The sequence below is a fragment of the Podarcis raffonei genome, chromosome 11 (genome assembly GCF_027172205.1).
Source record: "Podarcis raffonei isolate rPodRaf1 chromosome 11, rPodRaf1.pri, whole genome shotgun sequence".
NCBI lineage: Eukaryota > Metazoa > Chordata > Lepidosauria > Squamata > Lacertidae > Podarcis > Podarcis raffonei.
The window spans coordinates 43,655,319-43,669,983 of NC_070612.1; the positions used below are offsets into that span (position 1 = coordinate 43,655,319).

Consider the following 14,665-nt stretch of genomic DNA (forward strand, 5'->3'; position numbering starts at 1 on the left):
ACTGAACTTAAAATCTGAACTGATTTTAGAATGTATTTCAATTAATTGACTGTGATTTTATGTAAACTGTGCTATTTTTACTGTTGTTAGCCGTTTGGAGCCCGGCTTTGGCTGGGGAGGGCGGGATATAAATAAAATTTTATTATTATTATTATTATTATTATTATTATTATTATTATTATTATCAAAAATGCAAACTGGCGTGTAAAATTAAACTTAAGACAGGGAAAAATGAGAAATTAAGGGAAACTAAAATTGAGATTTGCCTATCTGTAAGTATGTTCCTGGTCCTTCCTTTCTTGTCAATTCTTCAATTTGGTGCTTGTTGAATTCAGTGACTTTTTCTGTTGCCCTGCATAGTGACCAAAAGAGGTGCCAATTCAAAAGGCACTGAATTCAAGGTGGAAAGGAAGAATCAGGAGTGCACTCAGAGGGTGCTCCGAATTCTGCCTTCACAGCTACAGCAAGTAAATTTAAATCATCTGATATCCTATGACTGGTTCGCTCACCTGTGAAGGGTGGAGCAGTTCCTGATTCAACCTACTCCTGTTCCCAACACCTGTTCAACTGTATGCTACTTGGATAGATTTTAATGTTAAGTAGTTTTGAATTTTTCTAAATAAATAAAATCGAATATTTATTGTATTTTCTCACGTATAAGCTGCTCTCGGTGTCTGGGAGAGCAGAAAAGCAAGATAATGAAGAAGATAATGACAATGATGATAATAATAAGAAGAAGAATAGATGGAAAGGATTATCAGTAAAATTTTCAATTTTTGATTGTACGTTGAACTCAAGACCCAAGTGCTTTTCTCCTCTAAGAGGAGATCAGTGTTGCCCACGTTGATAGCAACAACCCATATATCGTACATGTACTGTATATGCTTCTTCATGTATGTATTTGAGGGGAGCCCCATAGGGGACAAAACATGCATCTTAAGCATATGTTTCAAGTAACAAAGCTATTCTTGAGAAGGAACGAGCTGTCAAAGTTCTTTTCAAAGCCAAAAAAGAAAAGCACTGTTGAAGAATTTGTGGTTAAAGAGATTATAATTTTCTTTTTCAGGTATCATGACCAACAGGATGTTACTAGCAACTTCCTTGGAGCAATGTGGTTGATTTCAATAACTTTTCTCTCCATTGGATATGGTGATATGGTACCTAACACATACTGTGGGAAAGGAGTCTGCTTGCTTACTGGAATAATGGTGAGTGCCCCTAGTTTTAATTTCCACATTTCTTGTGAGTTTCTTGGGTGAATTGTTTTCAGAACAACTTCACTGGTTTAACAACATGTATTATTAATGTAAAATTGTTTGTTAAATCTTTGGTCATTTGTATACTACTGTCCATAGACCGGTACATGTCTATACAGGTGTCCTATTGAGTTCTGTGGGACTTATTCCCAGGTAAGTAAGTTGCACCCTGACTTCCCATCATGGTTAGAGTATACTGATTGAGATAATTGATTCCATTGATTTCAGTGGGTGTGTTCTAAGCATGATGAAACATGGCTCCAACCCAGTATATATAGGATTACAGCATGACACTCCTGAGCACTGTCTTCGGGAATTCACTTCCTGCTTTTTCTTAGGAAATGTTTACAAACTGAGCTAAAGAAGTTGATATTCTGAGCATCAAATATCTCAGCTACCACTCATATCATATGTGGCAATCAGCATATTTCTGCCTCTTCTTTTTGCTTCCCGTGAATTATAATGTCAGACCTAATAGTTTCTAAATTTGTCTTGCAATAGACTGAGTGATCTTGCTTTTATGAAACTGCCATAGTGGTTTCCCCTCTAACATCTTTGCATTAATACATCCAGTGCTTTTTTTTCCTGGGGGGACGCAGGGGTACACATACCCCAAAACATTTTGTGAATCTAAGTTTGGCCTCATTGAGGGGCAGTATTTCACTATGGGTAGGAAAATGAGAGTACCCCTAAACATTTTATTAGGGGGAAAAGCACTGGATGCATCTATTATTACTGTATACTTCATTGCTACATGCAGTGGCAGTGAAAAGGGAAATGCGGTAATAAGAAAGGGATTGGGTTGTTGTTTTTTAAGCCAAGTATAATAATAAAATTATATCTATCTTTGGTTCTCCTAATGTTATATTTTTAAATAATTTGTATCCTGATTTTTTCTTTATCAGTGACAAAGCAGTGATTTAAAATGAAAAGAAAAACATTGCAATCCCAATAAAAAGAATTTGTATGCATAAAATACATTATAAAGGCTTTCTGAAGAGCCTGAAAATGGCAGACCTCTCTGGGGAGGGCGTTCAACAATGCTGGCTGCACTACCAAGAGGTTTCTGTTATAAGTGCACATCTGCTGAACTTTTTTTGGCAGTGGCATCCAGACCAAGGCCTTGGATGTTGAATAGAGGGCACATGGGGGGGCATATATGGAAGAAAGTGGCCTTTAATATACTTTCATATTCTCCAGCGGTAGCTGGAGTTTCTGAACACTTTTTAAGAGCTGTCACACATGGAGTACATAATGGTAGTTTTGCCTAGGGAGCATTAGGATATGACTGACCATGCCGAGGGCTGACTTTGCCGGGAAGGGGCACCCCAGAAAATTTTGTAAAGGGAATCCTGAATAATACCCTCTCCATTTGGGGGCCCTAATTTCCTCAACGAATATAGCGGAACTGAATAAAGGAAAGGAAAGGCCAACTGAAATAGTGATTTGATATAGTGGCCTATTTTATGGAGGAAGACTTAGACTGCAATCCAGACTCCCTTCTGCTGGGCTGGGTGAAGGGCATTGGATTGATCTGAGATGTCCCTCCACTTTCTTCTACTGGTTAAGCTGGTCTTCTACTGGCCACCAAATGGGTGGGTGGGTGGGAAGCCTGCCAGTGTTAGCTGATTCATACAAATAAGTGGCTACAGCTACTTTTCTGTTTAACTACACATATATTTCTCTATGTGACAAATTGTACACACCTCTCTACATGGAGCCTCTGGGAATCCCTCACAGGACTTATTGACCCTTTTTGAAGAGGGTTTGTTCTGGCCTGTTGACAATTTCCTTAAATGATCAAAAAAGCAATGTATAAGGATCTGACATGGTAGATAACGTGATAGCCCTACTGTAGAATCCTGAGGACACTGCAGTAATTCCCACATCCACAAAACCAAGATGTCTGAATCAGTCATAAACTGTCCAGATTAAAGACACCCAAACACAGTGGAGTGGGGAATGTAATATATCTAGCCTTCTCTCTCTTTTTTCTTTCTTTCTTTCTCTCTCTCTCTTTCTCTCTGGAAATCATTTTTATTTGGTTTTACAAGTACAAAGTTATAAAAATCCAAATATATGTCCATCTACAGAGATTCCTCTGAATCTCACGACTTCCCTCCACCCCTTCCATGGGGTCCTATTTAGAAGATTTACAACTGCATATTCTTCAATACACTAACTTTTATATCAATCCATATTGTCCATAGTATTTGTTACACTACAAGTGAAATCAAAATCCTGCCAATCCGCTTACAGTGGTCTTCTAAATAACTTGTAAATTTTTCCCATTTTTTAAATAAAGTTTTTGTCCTCTTGGTTTCTGAGTTTTCCAGTTTTGCCATTTCAGCATAGTCCATCAACTTGGTTTGCCATTCCTCTCTGGTAGGGACCTTGTCTTCTTTCCATCTCTGGGCTAGTAACATCTGGGCGGCTGTTGTTCCATACATAAAAAGTCTTTTCTGCTCCTTTGGAATGTCGGTACCTATAATTCCTAATAAGAAAACTTCTGGGGGTTTTTTTAACAAAGGTTATTTTAAACATTTTTTTCATTTCATTTTATATCATTTCCCAGAAAGCTTTTATTACCTTACAAGTCCACCACATATGATAAAAGGTACCTTCTTTTTCTTTACATTTCCAGCATATATTTGTACTGGTCCTATACATTTTTGCCATGTCTCTTTCTTTCTCTATCTCTATGGTGTAGGGCTTTCACACAGGATGTATCAGAACACAGCTGCTGAGGACCGAATACTGTGAAGAGAAGTTATGGAGCAATTACACTAGAGCATATGAGTAAATACTGTAGTAATAATGGTAATATTGCACATGATCCAAGGAAACATAAGCACTTTAGGCCCCATTTCTTTTTAGTGGGAGAGTTACAGGCATACTGAAATATATCCATCTGAAACCCTGAAGCTTAAAAATGCTCAGGAGTAAGGAATTGTACTCTTCAATTGTATCATGTCTCTAGTGTACTTTATGAGTTAGCTAGTATTGTAAAGAGAGGTGTGCGTGAGATTTGAATCCTGAGCCAAAGTGGAGTGCCTCAAAGGAATGTTGGGCTTGTCAGAGGCAAAGTAGGAACTGTATGACGTAGCAAAAAATCAGAGTCCCTGGGGCGCCTTAGCAATCCAGATGTCAAAAAAAAAAAAGGTTGCAGAGAAGTATCTGCAAAAATCAAAACTTTTTTTTTTAAAGGTACCTGGCAGAACTTCCCTGCATCTATTTGTCATTTGGCAGACTTTATCCACTCTGTAGGGGTTAGCATGCTTGCAAATACCATCTACTTCTGCCAGAAGGGATAAAGGGTTGTTTTGTTCTTCCAGTAATGAAATGGAGGGAAGGGGGAAAATGAAACTGATTCGGATGGACCTTGAGGCAAACCAACCAATGTACAAAGCACTTCAGATTGATGCCGGCTATTTTCCAAAATGCTGAACCAAATCTTGTGGTCAGTGCACACCCCCGCTTCTAAACACGTTCCATAGAAAATATTGTAGCCTTATATTTACCACCGTTATTATTTTGGGTGACATAATACGGTCCTGTATTTTCTGCACTGGGGGATGATGGTTCCCTGGATAGGCTCAAGACAAAGGGCATTCTGAGATGGCATTAACGTTGGGGATTGGATCGCTTCAGCATTCTGAATTATCCATGAATGTGAGATACTTCAAACCATGCTGACTGGGGGCATTCAGCGGAGCTCATAAGGATCATCTTGCGCTATGCTCTTTATATGGTTCAGTTCCTGTTGAAGAAAAGGGTACCTGTTACCTTTCCTTTGAGTACTTTCTGCAGTCCTACTTGAGCATTAAAGCCACCAAGAGTAGCTGAGGCAACCCAGTCAGATGGGCAGCTAATAATAATAATAATAATAATAATAATAATAATAATAATAATTTATTATTTATACCCCGCCCATCTGGCTGGGCCTCCCCAGCCACTCTGGGCAGCTTCCATAGAAACCAAAAATACAGTAAAATATCACACGTTAAAAACTTCCCTGAACTTAAGAAAGCGGCCTTAAGATGTCTTCTGAATGTCAGATAGTTGTTTATTGCTTTGACATCTACTGGAAGGGCATTCCACAGGGCGGGCGCCACTACCGAGAAGGCCCTCTGCCTGGTTCCCTGTAGCTTTGCTTCTCGCAATGAGGGAACCGCCAGAAGGCCCTCGGCACTGGACCTCAGCATCCGGGCAGAATGATGGAGGTGGAGACGCTCCTTCAGGTATGCTGGACCGAGGCCGTTTAGGGCTTTAAAGGTCAGCACCAACACTTTGAATTGTGCTCGGAAACGTACTGGGAGCCAATGTAGGTCTTTCAAGACCGGTGTTATATGGTCTCGGCGGCCGCCCCCGGTCACCAGTCTAGCTGCCACATTCTGGATTAGTTGTAGTTTCCGAGTCACCTTCAAAGGTAGCCCCACGTAGAGTGCATTGCAGTAGTCCAAGCGGGAGATAACCAGAGCATGCACCACTCTGGCGAGACAGTCCGCAGGCAGATAGGGTCTCAGCCTCCGTACCAGGTGGAGCTGGTAAACAGCTGCCCTGGACACAGATTTGACCTGTGCCTCCATGGACAGCTGTGAGTCCAAAATGACTCCCAGGCTGTGCACCTGGTCCTTCAGGGGCACAGTTACCCCATTCAGGACCAGGGAATCCTTCACACCTGCCCGCCTCCTGTTCCCCAAAAACAGTACTTCTGTCTCGTCAGGATTCAACCTCAATCTGTTAGCCGCCATCCATCCTCTAACCACCTCCAGACACTCACACAGGACCTTCACCGCCTTCACTGGTTCTGATTTAAAAGAGAGGTAGAGCTGGGTATCATCCGCATACTGATGAACACCCAGCCCAAACCTTCTGATGATCTCTCCCAGCAGCTGCATGTAAATGTTGAAAAGCATGGGGGAGAGGACAGAACCCTGAGGCACCCCACAAGTGAGAGCCCAGGGGTCTGAACACTCATCCCCCACCACCACTTTCTGAACACAGCCCAGGAGGAAGGAGCAGAACCACTGTATGACAGTGCCCCCAGCTCCCAGCCCCTCAAGACGGTCCAGAAGGATGTTATGGTTGATGGTATCAAACGCCACTGAGAGATCCAGCAGAACTAGGAAACAGCTCTCACCTTTGTCCCTAGTCCGCTGGAGATCATCAACCAGTGCGACCAAGACAGTTTCAGTCCCATGATGAGGCCTGAATCCCGACTGGAAGGGATCCAAATGGTCCGCTTCTTCCAGGCGTGCCTGGAGTTGTTCGGCAACCGCTCGCTCAATCACCTTGCCCAAGAATGGAAGATTTGAGACTGGGCGATAGTTGGCCATCGTGGCCGCATCTAAAGATGGTTTTTTAAGAAGCGGTTTAATAACCGCCTCTTTCAGCAGGTCTGGGAAGGCTCCCTCACGGAGGGAAGCATTCACCACCCCACGAAGCCCATCGCCCAGTCCTTCCTGGCTAGCTTTTATAAGCCAGGATGGGCAAGGATCCAGGAGACAGGTGGTTGGTTTCACTCGTCCAAGCAGCCTGTCCATATCCTCGGAGGTAACAGATTGGAATTGATCCCACTCAACTTGACTAGACAGAACTCTAGCACTCTCCCGCCCCGGCCCTGCTCCCACGGTGGAGTCTACTTCTTCCCGAATCTGAGCGATTTTATCTGCAAAAAACTTTGCAAAATCATTGCAGGAGAACATGTGGCCCGTACTGGGCCCCAATGTTGCAGGTGGTTCCGCTAAATTGTGAACCACCTGAAAAAGTCTCCTGCTGCTGTTTTCTGCAGATGCAATAGAGGCGGTGAAGAAATTCTTCTTCGCCATCACTATCGCCACTTGGTAGGCTCGACGTTGAGCTCTAACCTGTGTCCGGTCAGATTTGGAATGAGTTATCCGCCACCGGCGCTCTAGCCGTCTCAACAATTGTTTCATTGCCCTCAGATCCGTGGAAAACCACGGGGCTGTCCGGGCTCCATATAACTAATAATAATGAGTTATTATTTGTACCCCCGCCCATCTGGCTGGGCTTCCCCAGCCACTCTGGGTGGCTTCCAACAAAGATTAAAAATACATCAAAATGTCACACATTAAAAACTTCCCTAAACAGGGCTGCCTTCAGATGTTTCTAAATGTCAGGTAGGTGTTTATCTCTTTGACATCTGATGGGAGGGTGTTTCACAGGGCAGGCACCACTACCGAGAAGGCCCTCTGCCTGGTTCCCTGTAGCTTTGCTTCTCGCAGTGAGGGAACTGCCAGAAGGCCCTCGGCACCAGACCTCAGCGTCCGGGCAGAACAATGGGGGTGGAGACGCTCCTTCAGGTATACTGAATATATTATTATTATTATTATTATTACTACTACTACTACTATTATTATTATTATCAGCATTATAATCATCCAGGAGTATGGGGAGCTTCCACCTGGAAGAGTGCAATATACTAAGTCACAAAGACATCGATGAAACAGAGAGCAATTGTGCAGCACCAGAGGCACATCTTCCGTTAATGGAAAATAAACGGGATCAGGGTCAGCTTGCGGAGAGGGCTGACAGTATGCAACACACTTCCCAATACTCCCAACAATGGGGCATACCTGGAAGGTGAGGGCCAGGTGGTGAGAAAGTCAGGCATATGCAGGCGCTATGGTGGAGGCAGTCCAGCACTGCTTTTGGTGCATCCACACAGCACCAACCTCCCTGCCGCTTTGCCTCTCCCCCTCCTAAGATGCTAGGTGTGTGCAAACAGCGCTCCTTGCTGGCTGCTCCCAAAGGGATAAGTACCAAAGGGGACAAAAGAGCTGTGTTCAGTACAGTGGTACCTCGGGTTAAGAACTTAATTCGTTCCGGAGGTCAGTTCTTAACCTGAAACTGTTCTTAACCTGAAGCACCACTTTAGCTAATGGGGCCTCCTGCGGCCGCTGTGCCGCCAGAGCACGATTTCTGTTCTCATCCTGAAGCAAAGTTCTTAACCCGAGGTACTATTTCTGGGTTAGCGGAGTCTGTAACCTGAAGCGTCTGTAACCTGAAGCATCTGTAGCCTGAGGTACCACTGTACTGAACAACGGCATGTGGAGAGGAAGCAAGATTTACTAATTCCCAAGGAGAAGGCATGCATAAATGTTACCACTATGTGGATAGTTCAGCTCAGATACCTTGACATGAACAAATGGAGGCAATGATTTGTGCAGTGCATGATAAGTTTATATCAACATGATATTGTCATAGCCTCTAATATAAGTGGCTTTCGAATGAACGTTCCCCATTTCATAGAGAATTGGCCTATTAATAGCTTAAATGTCATAACTTGGAATAACACCTCCATCTTCAGGGATCATATATCTTTGATTATATGAGATATCGAATACAACAATGGATGGCAGACTTGATTTTCTCTTGCTTGTAGTATTCCAGAGAAGTAGATTAAACATACTGATGTTCATTGAAGAACTGAATAGATAGCATAAGACAAATTGTCACTGGCAGGTCACAGTTCCCTTAATATCTGAATATTTTATCTTACTGTAGCTCAAAGTGAAGGTCTCTTCTCTTGACAACCCCATCCATTGTAGCCACAGGAGAACAATGGGAGAAATTAAGCGTCACCCAGAGGCAATTGTTACGTCAGGGCAAGCATTTTGGCTTGCCAGGCAGAACAAACCCTGTTCTCTCCCCGCACAATGTTCCTAGAGTTCGCTCACCACCCGCAAGTGGATGTCCTGGCAGAACTCACTGGTTGAATCCTGCCCATTTGACATATAATGAGACAGTCACATAGATGCCACACAAACAGCAAATGCAAGATTGTGCCTGATTGGTTTTTGATGCAGTAATGAAAGTGGCTGAAGTATGCCAAAATTGTATTCAGGCTGAATCTTGTACATGCCCTTAGTACATACTAGGGATGGGGGAGCAGTTTGACTAATTCGACATTTAAAAGTAAACCTACCCAATTTTCACTTTCCAAAACAATCTGCAAACCAAAATACAGCTTATGAAAATTCACACTTTTCGGAATTTCGCAGTGCAATTCTGAAGGTGAGAAATGTCCCCCAAAATGCATATTTTGGTTCAAAGTGTACATGAAAATGCAAATATTGGTAGTGAAAAAAGCATATCAAATGCACTACATTAGGGAGAGTTTGCTTTGCAAAATGTGTGTATAAAGCAAAATTGCATACACAAACGTGCCTGTTAGGAGACATTCACATGAAAATGCTGGTGAATTTTCATGAGGCCTTTTAAAAAAATCACTAAATTGCAAACTGATGTGGAAAACTGAACTCAAGACTGGAAAAAATGAGCAATGGAAAGAAACAGAAATTGACAGACTCACCCACCCTTAGTATACACACACATGCCTTATAATGAACTAATGCGCTGACTTCCTGCAAATGATAGTGTTTTAATCTTGCAGTCTTCCACACACAGATGGTCTAAATCAGCGGTTCTCAACCTGTGGGTTCCCAGATGCTGTTGGACTACAATTCCCATCATCCCTAGCTAGCAAGGCCAGAGCTCAGGGATGATGGGAGTTGTAGTCCAACAACATCTGGGGACCCACAGGTTGAGAACCGCTGGTCTAAATCTTTCCCTACTTTGGGGATGCTGGGGAACCCAGACAATTTGGCTCCTTTCCATATGTGCAAACACACCAACTCCTCGGGGCCAAGGAAGTTTCGGCCCCCAAAATATATATTTTTGAAGGGGATGGGCCCCCTCAATATTCAGAGGACGTTGTGTGGCATCACATTGGGGGCCGCAATCCTCCGGAGAAGCTGGTGCCTCTGCATAAGTGCCCTTCACCACATGCCCCCTACTGCCCCAGAGCTGTCCCTGAACATCCTCTCTACATGCCCCATGCTGACATCAGAGCTCTGATGTTATTTGGGCTCAGAGCTGTGCACACCCTTTTAGCAGAGCCTCCATGACGAAAGATGCATACAGGAGAGCATATTTACAGCTTTATTCAACATTGTTCAGAACAAAGGAAAAACATGCCTGCTTGCCTCCGTTTCCAGGAAAAAACAGCCAGAAAAAAAGCTATATACAAATGGAAATTCCCAGCAAGAAGCTAGAAGTAAACAGGCATGTGACCCACAACAGCCTATTGCCTTTTAAGGTAGAACGGAACTATATCCTAACAAGTAGGACCCAAGGTATCCCGTGTCCCTGAGACTTTCTCCCAGGGACCGTAGCATTGAAGCTGCAGTGACTTCGACCAAGTTCTGCATTGTGGAGAAATTAAGAACTTATTATATACCTTTGTGGTTTTTTGACGATTGAGAAAAAATGCTTAATGGCTGCCATTTTTTCTGGGAGGGGGATGTTCAATTCTTAGAGCTATGTAAATTATTTTTGGTATCAACAACATAATTAGCTTTGCTAATAAGGGATTGAATTATCCGTTTCTTTTAGGAAGGTTCAGAAAAGGCCAATTGAAAATTGCTGATGTAATAAAAACTTGAATAATTAAAAAGGGAAAGGGAAAGTAGTAGATACCAGTGAAACATAAACAATATAACAGTATTTCCACTGCCTTAGAAGTCTGAAAAGATCGTAGATAGAAATATTCCACTCAGAGATGATTCACTGTTGAAAGTCTCTCTCACTCTCAGTCGGAGGCTGCTTTCAGCATGGGAGCGGAGAATTCCCCAACTTTCTGCCCTGTCTATGCCTTCCTTGCTCATGGGTGATTGTGCAGCACAACAACCTCTGAGCAAACTAAGGCACAACTTTTGCTAGTCATTGCCATGCCACAGACTTCCCTAAGCAAGAGAATTAAAAAGTAGTTTGCACTGCCTTATACACATGTTGGATTTCAGATTTCTATCTGCTATAGTGGTACCTTTGTTACTATGACACCTCCGCCCATGGAACAGCAAATCATCAAGACCCAAGCACATTTAGATATTGCATGCTCCTGCACCTAAAATGCCCATTTTTTTGTATCCAGTTCTGTCTAATATGCACATTTTTTGTGACACATTTCCCCCTAATGGAATACATTTCTGTTTACTACTTCCAGGCTGCAGCTTCTTGTTGCAGAAGGTCTCACTTGTCTTAAAACCTATCTCAGGGATGGATTTTGCTCTCATTTCTCCAATAATTGGTTCTTTTATAAAAAAAATTTTAGCCACAACGCTTTTTTTAACTGGCCCATTCGGTTGGCTCTCCACCTAGGGATCCCAGAATGAATGGAATGTCTATTTAAATTCTTACAGGCCTTTCATTTTATTCAGAGGAGAAGGCGGATTGTTGTGCATTTTCTGGTGAGAACTAAATTTCCCATCATTGTCTATAAAGCGGACCTACTTTCTTCTTCTTTGGATCCCAAGGGAAATGAGCAAGAAATGGGTCAGCTACCTTCTCCCAGGCAAGTATAGAAGAGTATTTTGTGGGCAAAGACAGCAGTCCGCCTCTTATTTGGCTGAACTCAAAACTGCTTGAGATATCTAGAAGGAGCGGGAGAGTTCAGTGGTGTTTTCCTGAGAGTCATAAAGGAGAGTACCTAACACAGGGGTCAGCAACCTTTTTCAGCCATGGGCCGGTCCACCGTCCCTCAGACCATGTGGTGGGCTGGACTATATTGGGGGGGGGGAATGAACAAATTCCTATGCCCCACAAAGAACCCAGAGATGCATTTTAAATAAAAGCACACATTCTACTCATGTAAAAACACCAGACAGGCCCCACAAATAATCCAGAGATGCATTTTTTTAAAAAGGGCACATTCTACTCATGTAAAAAAACGCTGATTCCCTGACCATCCGCAGGCCGGATTGAGAAGGCAATTGGGCCACATCTGGCCCACGGGCCGTAGGTTGTGGATCGAGGGCCCGACCCCCGCTATGTGAAATAAACACACAAGGACACGTGATATAAGGTTAATGGGCAAGAAAAGGCCACAACTTTATTGATTACAGCAGTGAAAAGGTATTGGCTTAGGCATTGGATGACTATAGGAGGTGGGTTTATTCAACAGTAGGTGGAGCCTGTTGATGCTAATCCAACTATAGGCTCACCCCTGATGTCACCGAGGGTCGTGCCATGGCCTCCCGCCAAGCAGGCATCGGACGGAATACACGACCGCCAGATTCCTTTAACGGAATAACCCACGGTAGATAGCATAGGCGATGGCCACACCTAGCCCTTGACACACATGAATCCAATGCCTAACCGCCACCCGAGCCGCAAAGGGGCTCGCCGCCAATACCCTCACAGCTGCAACCAATCCCTAATGCTACTAATGATGCTATCCAACCAGATGTCATTCCCAATGTCTGTTAGATGAACTCCGTCATTCCGGTACATGGCTTGGTCGCCGATCCGGATACAGTCATGATAAATGACTCGGCCATTCATAAAGCGTACCCAACGGGCTACCGCCCGGTTCAAGCGTTTCCTGGTTTTTTCAATGGCCATACAGCTCTGCACACTGCGCCAAACAATTCTTTTCAAGAAGGAGGACCAGAACACCATTGTTCCGGGGCACAAGGCTGCGATCGCCTCCAAGTCTCTTTTTATGTTCCACAACAAATCCTCGCTTCTCCTATTAGCAAGGTCATTCTCTCCCAAGTGAATGATAAGGATGTCAGGAGGGCCAAACGTGGCTACTCTCTTCATCAACAATGGCATAAGCTCCTCCCACCGTATGCCGCGTCTCGAAAACCAGGAAACTCGCACCCCAGGTGGCAATCCAAGATAAGGGGTAAGGCCACAGCTGGCCGCCCAAACGCGGGCCCAATGGACTATACTGTGGCCGCAAATCCACACACTTCTCCTGAAAACAGCTGAGAATGAAAGGAAAGGAAAAACGGGTAAGTAGATGCAACGTAGCGGAGCGTATACTAACGGATATAACCTTTATAAGCATTGGATTTCCATCGGCCCATTTCCTTAATCTTATCCACGGGCAGGCCCAAGCGCGCAGCTGTTGAGGCAGCGCCGATCCTAAAAGAGTGTGCAGCATAATCCTAGGAAGCTAAACCGCAAGCATCAATAGCTTTGTGGAGTACCCTTGTGGATTGGTGTCTCAATAAGGGTGACCCATCTTCGTGAACCAGAAGCGGACCTGGGCCGGGCGGTCTGAGGCAAAGATACAGCCTAGTATCCTTGACCGGGCATGGGCCCTGCTCCCCAGACACTGTGAGTTTAAGAAGAACGCCCGTACCGGCCTGATCAGTTTTGTATTGACATATCCGTACCGTCATACTAGTTTCGGACAGCTGCACGTCTTCCATAAGGAGGCCACGCATCAAGCCATTTGCGCCACCTTCGACTACAACCTCGCCCACTCTCAGGGCGGCAAAAAAGGCGATAGCATATGCAGTGGAAAAGAGGCGGGCCTCAAACTTGGACCAACAGGTTGACCTAAGCTTTTTGCGTATCTGAGAGAGCAACCCATAAGAAATTGGCTTACGGCCCTCGGCCCTAGGGGGTTGTAACCTGCCCCAACCCTCGATAGCTCTGCGGATCAGGAAGTCACTGCATGGATCGGAGGAGAACGTGGCCCTAGCGAAGAAGCTAATGGCAGCTAATGGCATGTATTTTAAGGTTTTAGGCGCACATCCTAAGTCATCGAGGTGTGAAAGGTATTGCAGAACGTAGTCAGTGGTGGGCGGCACGTTAGGCGAAAGCCCAGATGTCCCAGACCTGAAGCCCAAGAAATCGCACCAGGCCCTCTTGTAAGACCTGAGAGTGGAGGGTGCGACAGACGCTAATACTCCCTTAATCACTTTGCGTCTCCAACGTTCTACAGGTGCTCCGGAAAGGGTTTGGGCAACAGCTGTGCTCCAGGTGCCAGCGACTGGAAGCGAGACATCTGAAAGGGAGACAAGGCATCGGCTATATCATTATTGACCCCTGGTATGAATTTGGCTGAAAAAACTATATTGTACTCAAGGCACCGGAGAACAAACGACCGCAGAAGGGAGGAGACCCTCGCAGATTGGGATGACTGTCTCGCCAGTATGTTCACCACTGCCAGGTTGTCGGTTCTGAAGCACACCCAGCGATTTCGAAACTCCTCCGTCCAGATATGCACGGCCACTACTATTGGAAAAAACTCGAGAAAAGTGAGATCCCGCGTGATGCCCTTGCCCTGCCACCCCGTTGGCCAATGTTGTGCGCACCATCGGCCCCTGAAATACAAGCCAAAGCCCAGGGACCCTGCCGCATCTGAATGGACCTGAAAATCTGAGGACAAGTTAAGAACATCCTGCCATAGGGATACTCCGTTGTAGTGTTCCAAAAATGTCACCCAAACCTCTAGGTCGGCCTTAACTGTCTTTGGAAGACGGACCCTGTGGTGTGGGTGCTTGAGACCCACTGAAAGCCTGGCTAGGCGGGGGGAACTTTTGAAAAACAGATATCTTTTGGGGGATTAAAAAACACTATCAGGAAGA

At 44.5% G+C, this 14,665-nt stretch overlaps 1 protein-coding gene across 3 annotated transcripts in view; it reads left to right on the plus strand.

The window, feature by feature from the left end:
- Nucleotides 1-14,665, plus strand: part of KCNN2 (potassium calcium-activated channel subfamily N member 2) — a 91,092-nt gene that overhangs the window by 60,782 nt on the left and 15,645 nt on the right. For all 3 annotated transcript variants that reach the window (XM_053408636.1, XM_053408635.1, XM_053408634.1), the window contains one exon: nt 1,067-1,208. In XM_053408636.1, the coding sequence (XP_053264611.1) occupies nt 1,067-1,208 (142 nt within the window). The remainder of the gene's footprint in view (nt 1-1,066; nt 1,209-14,665) is intronic.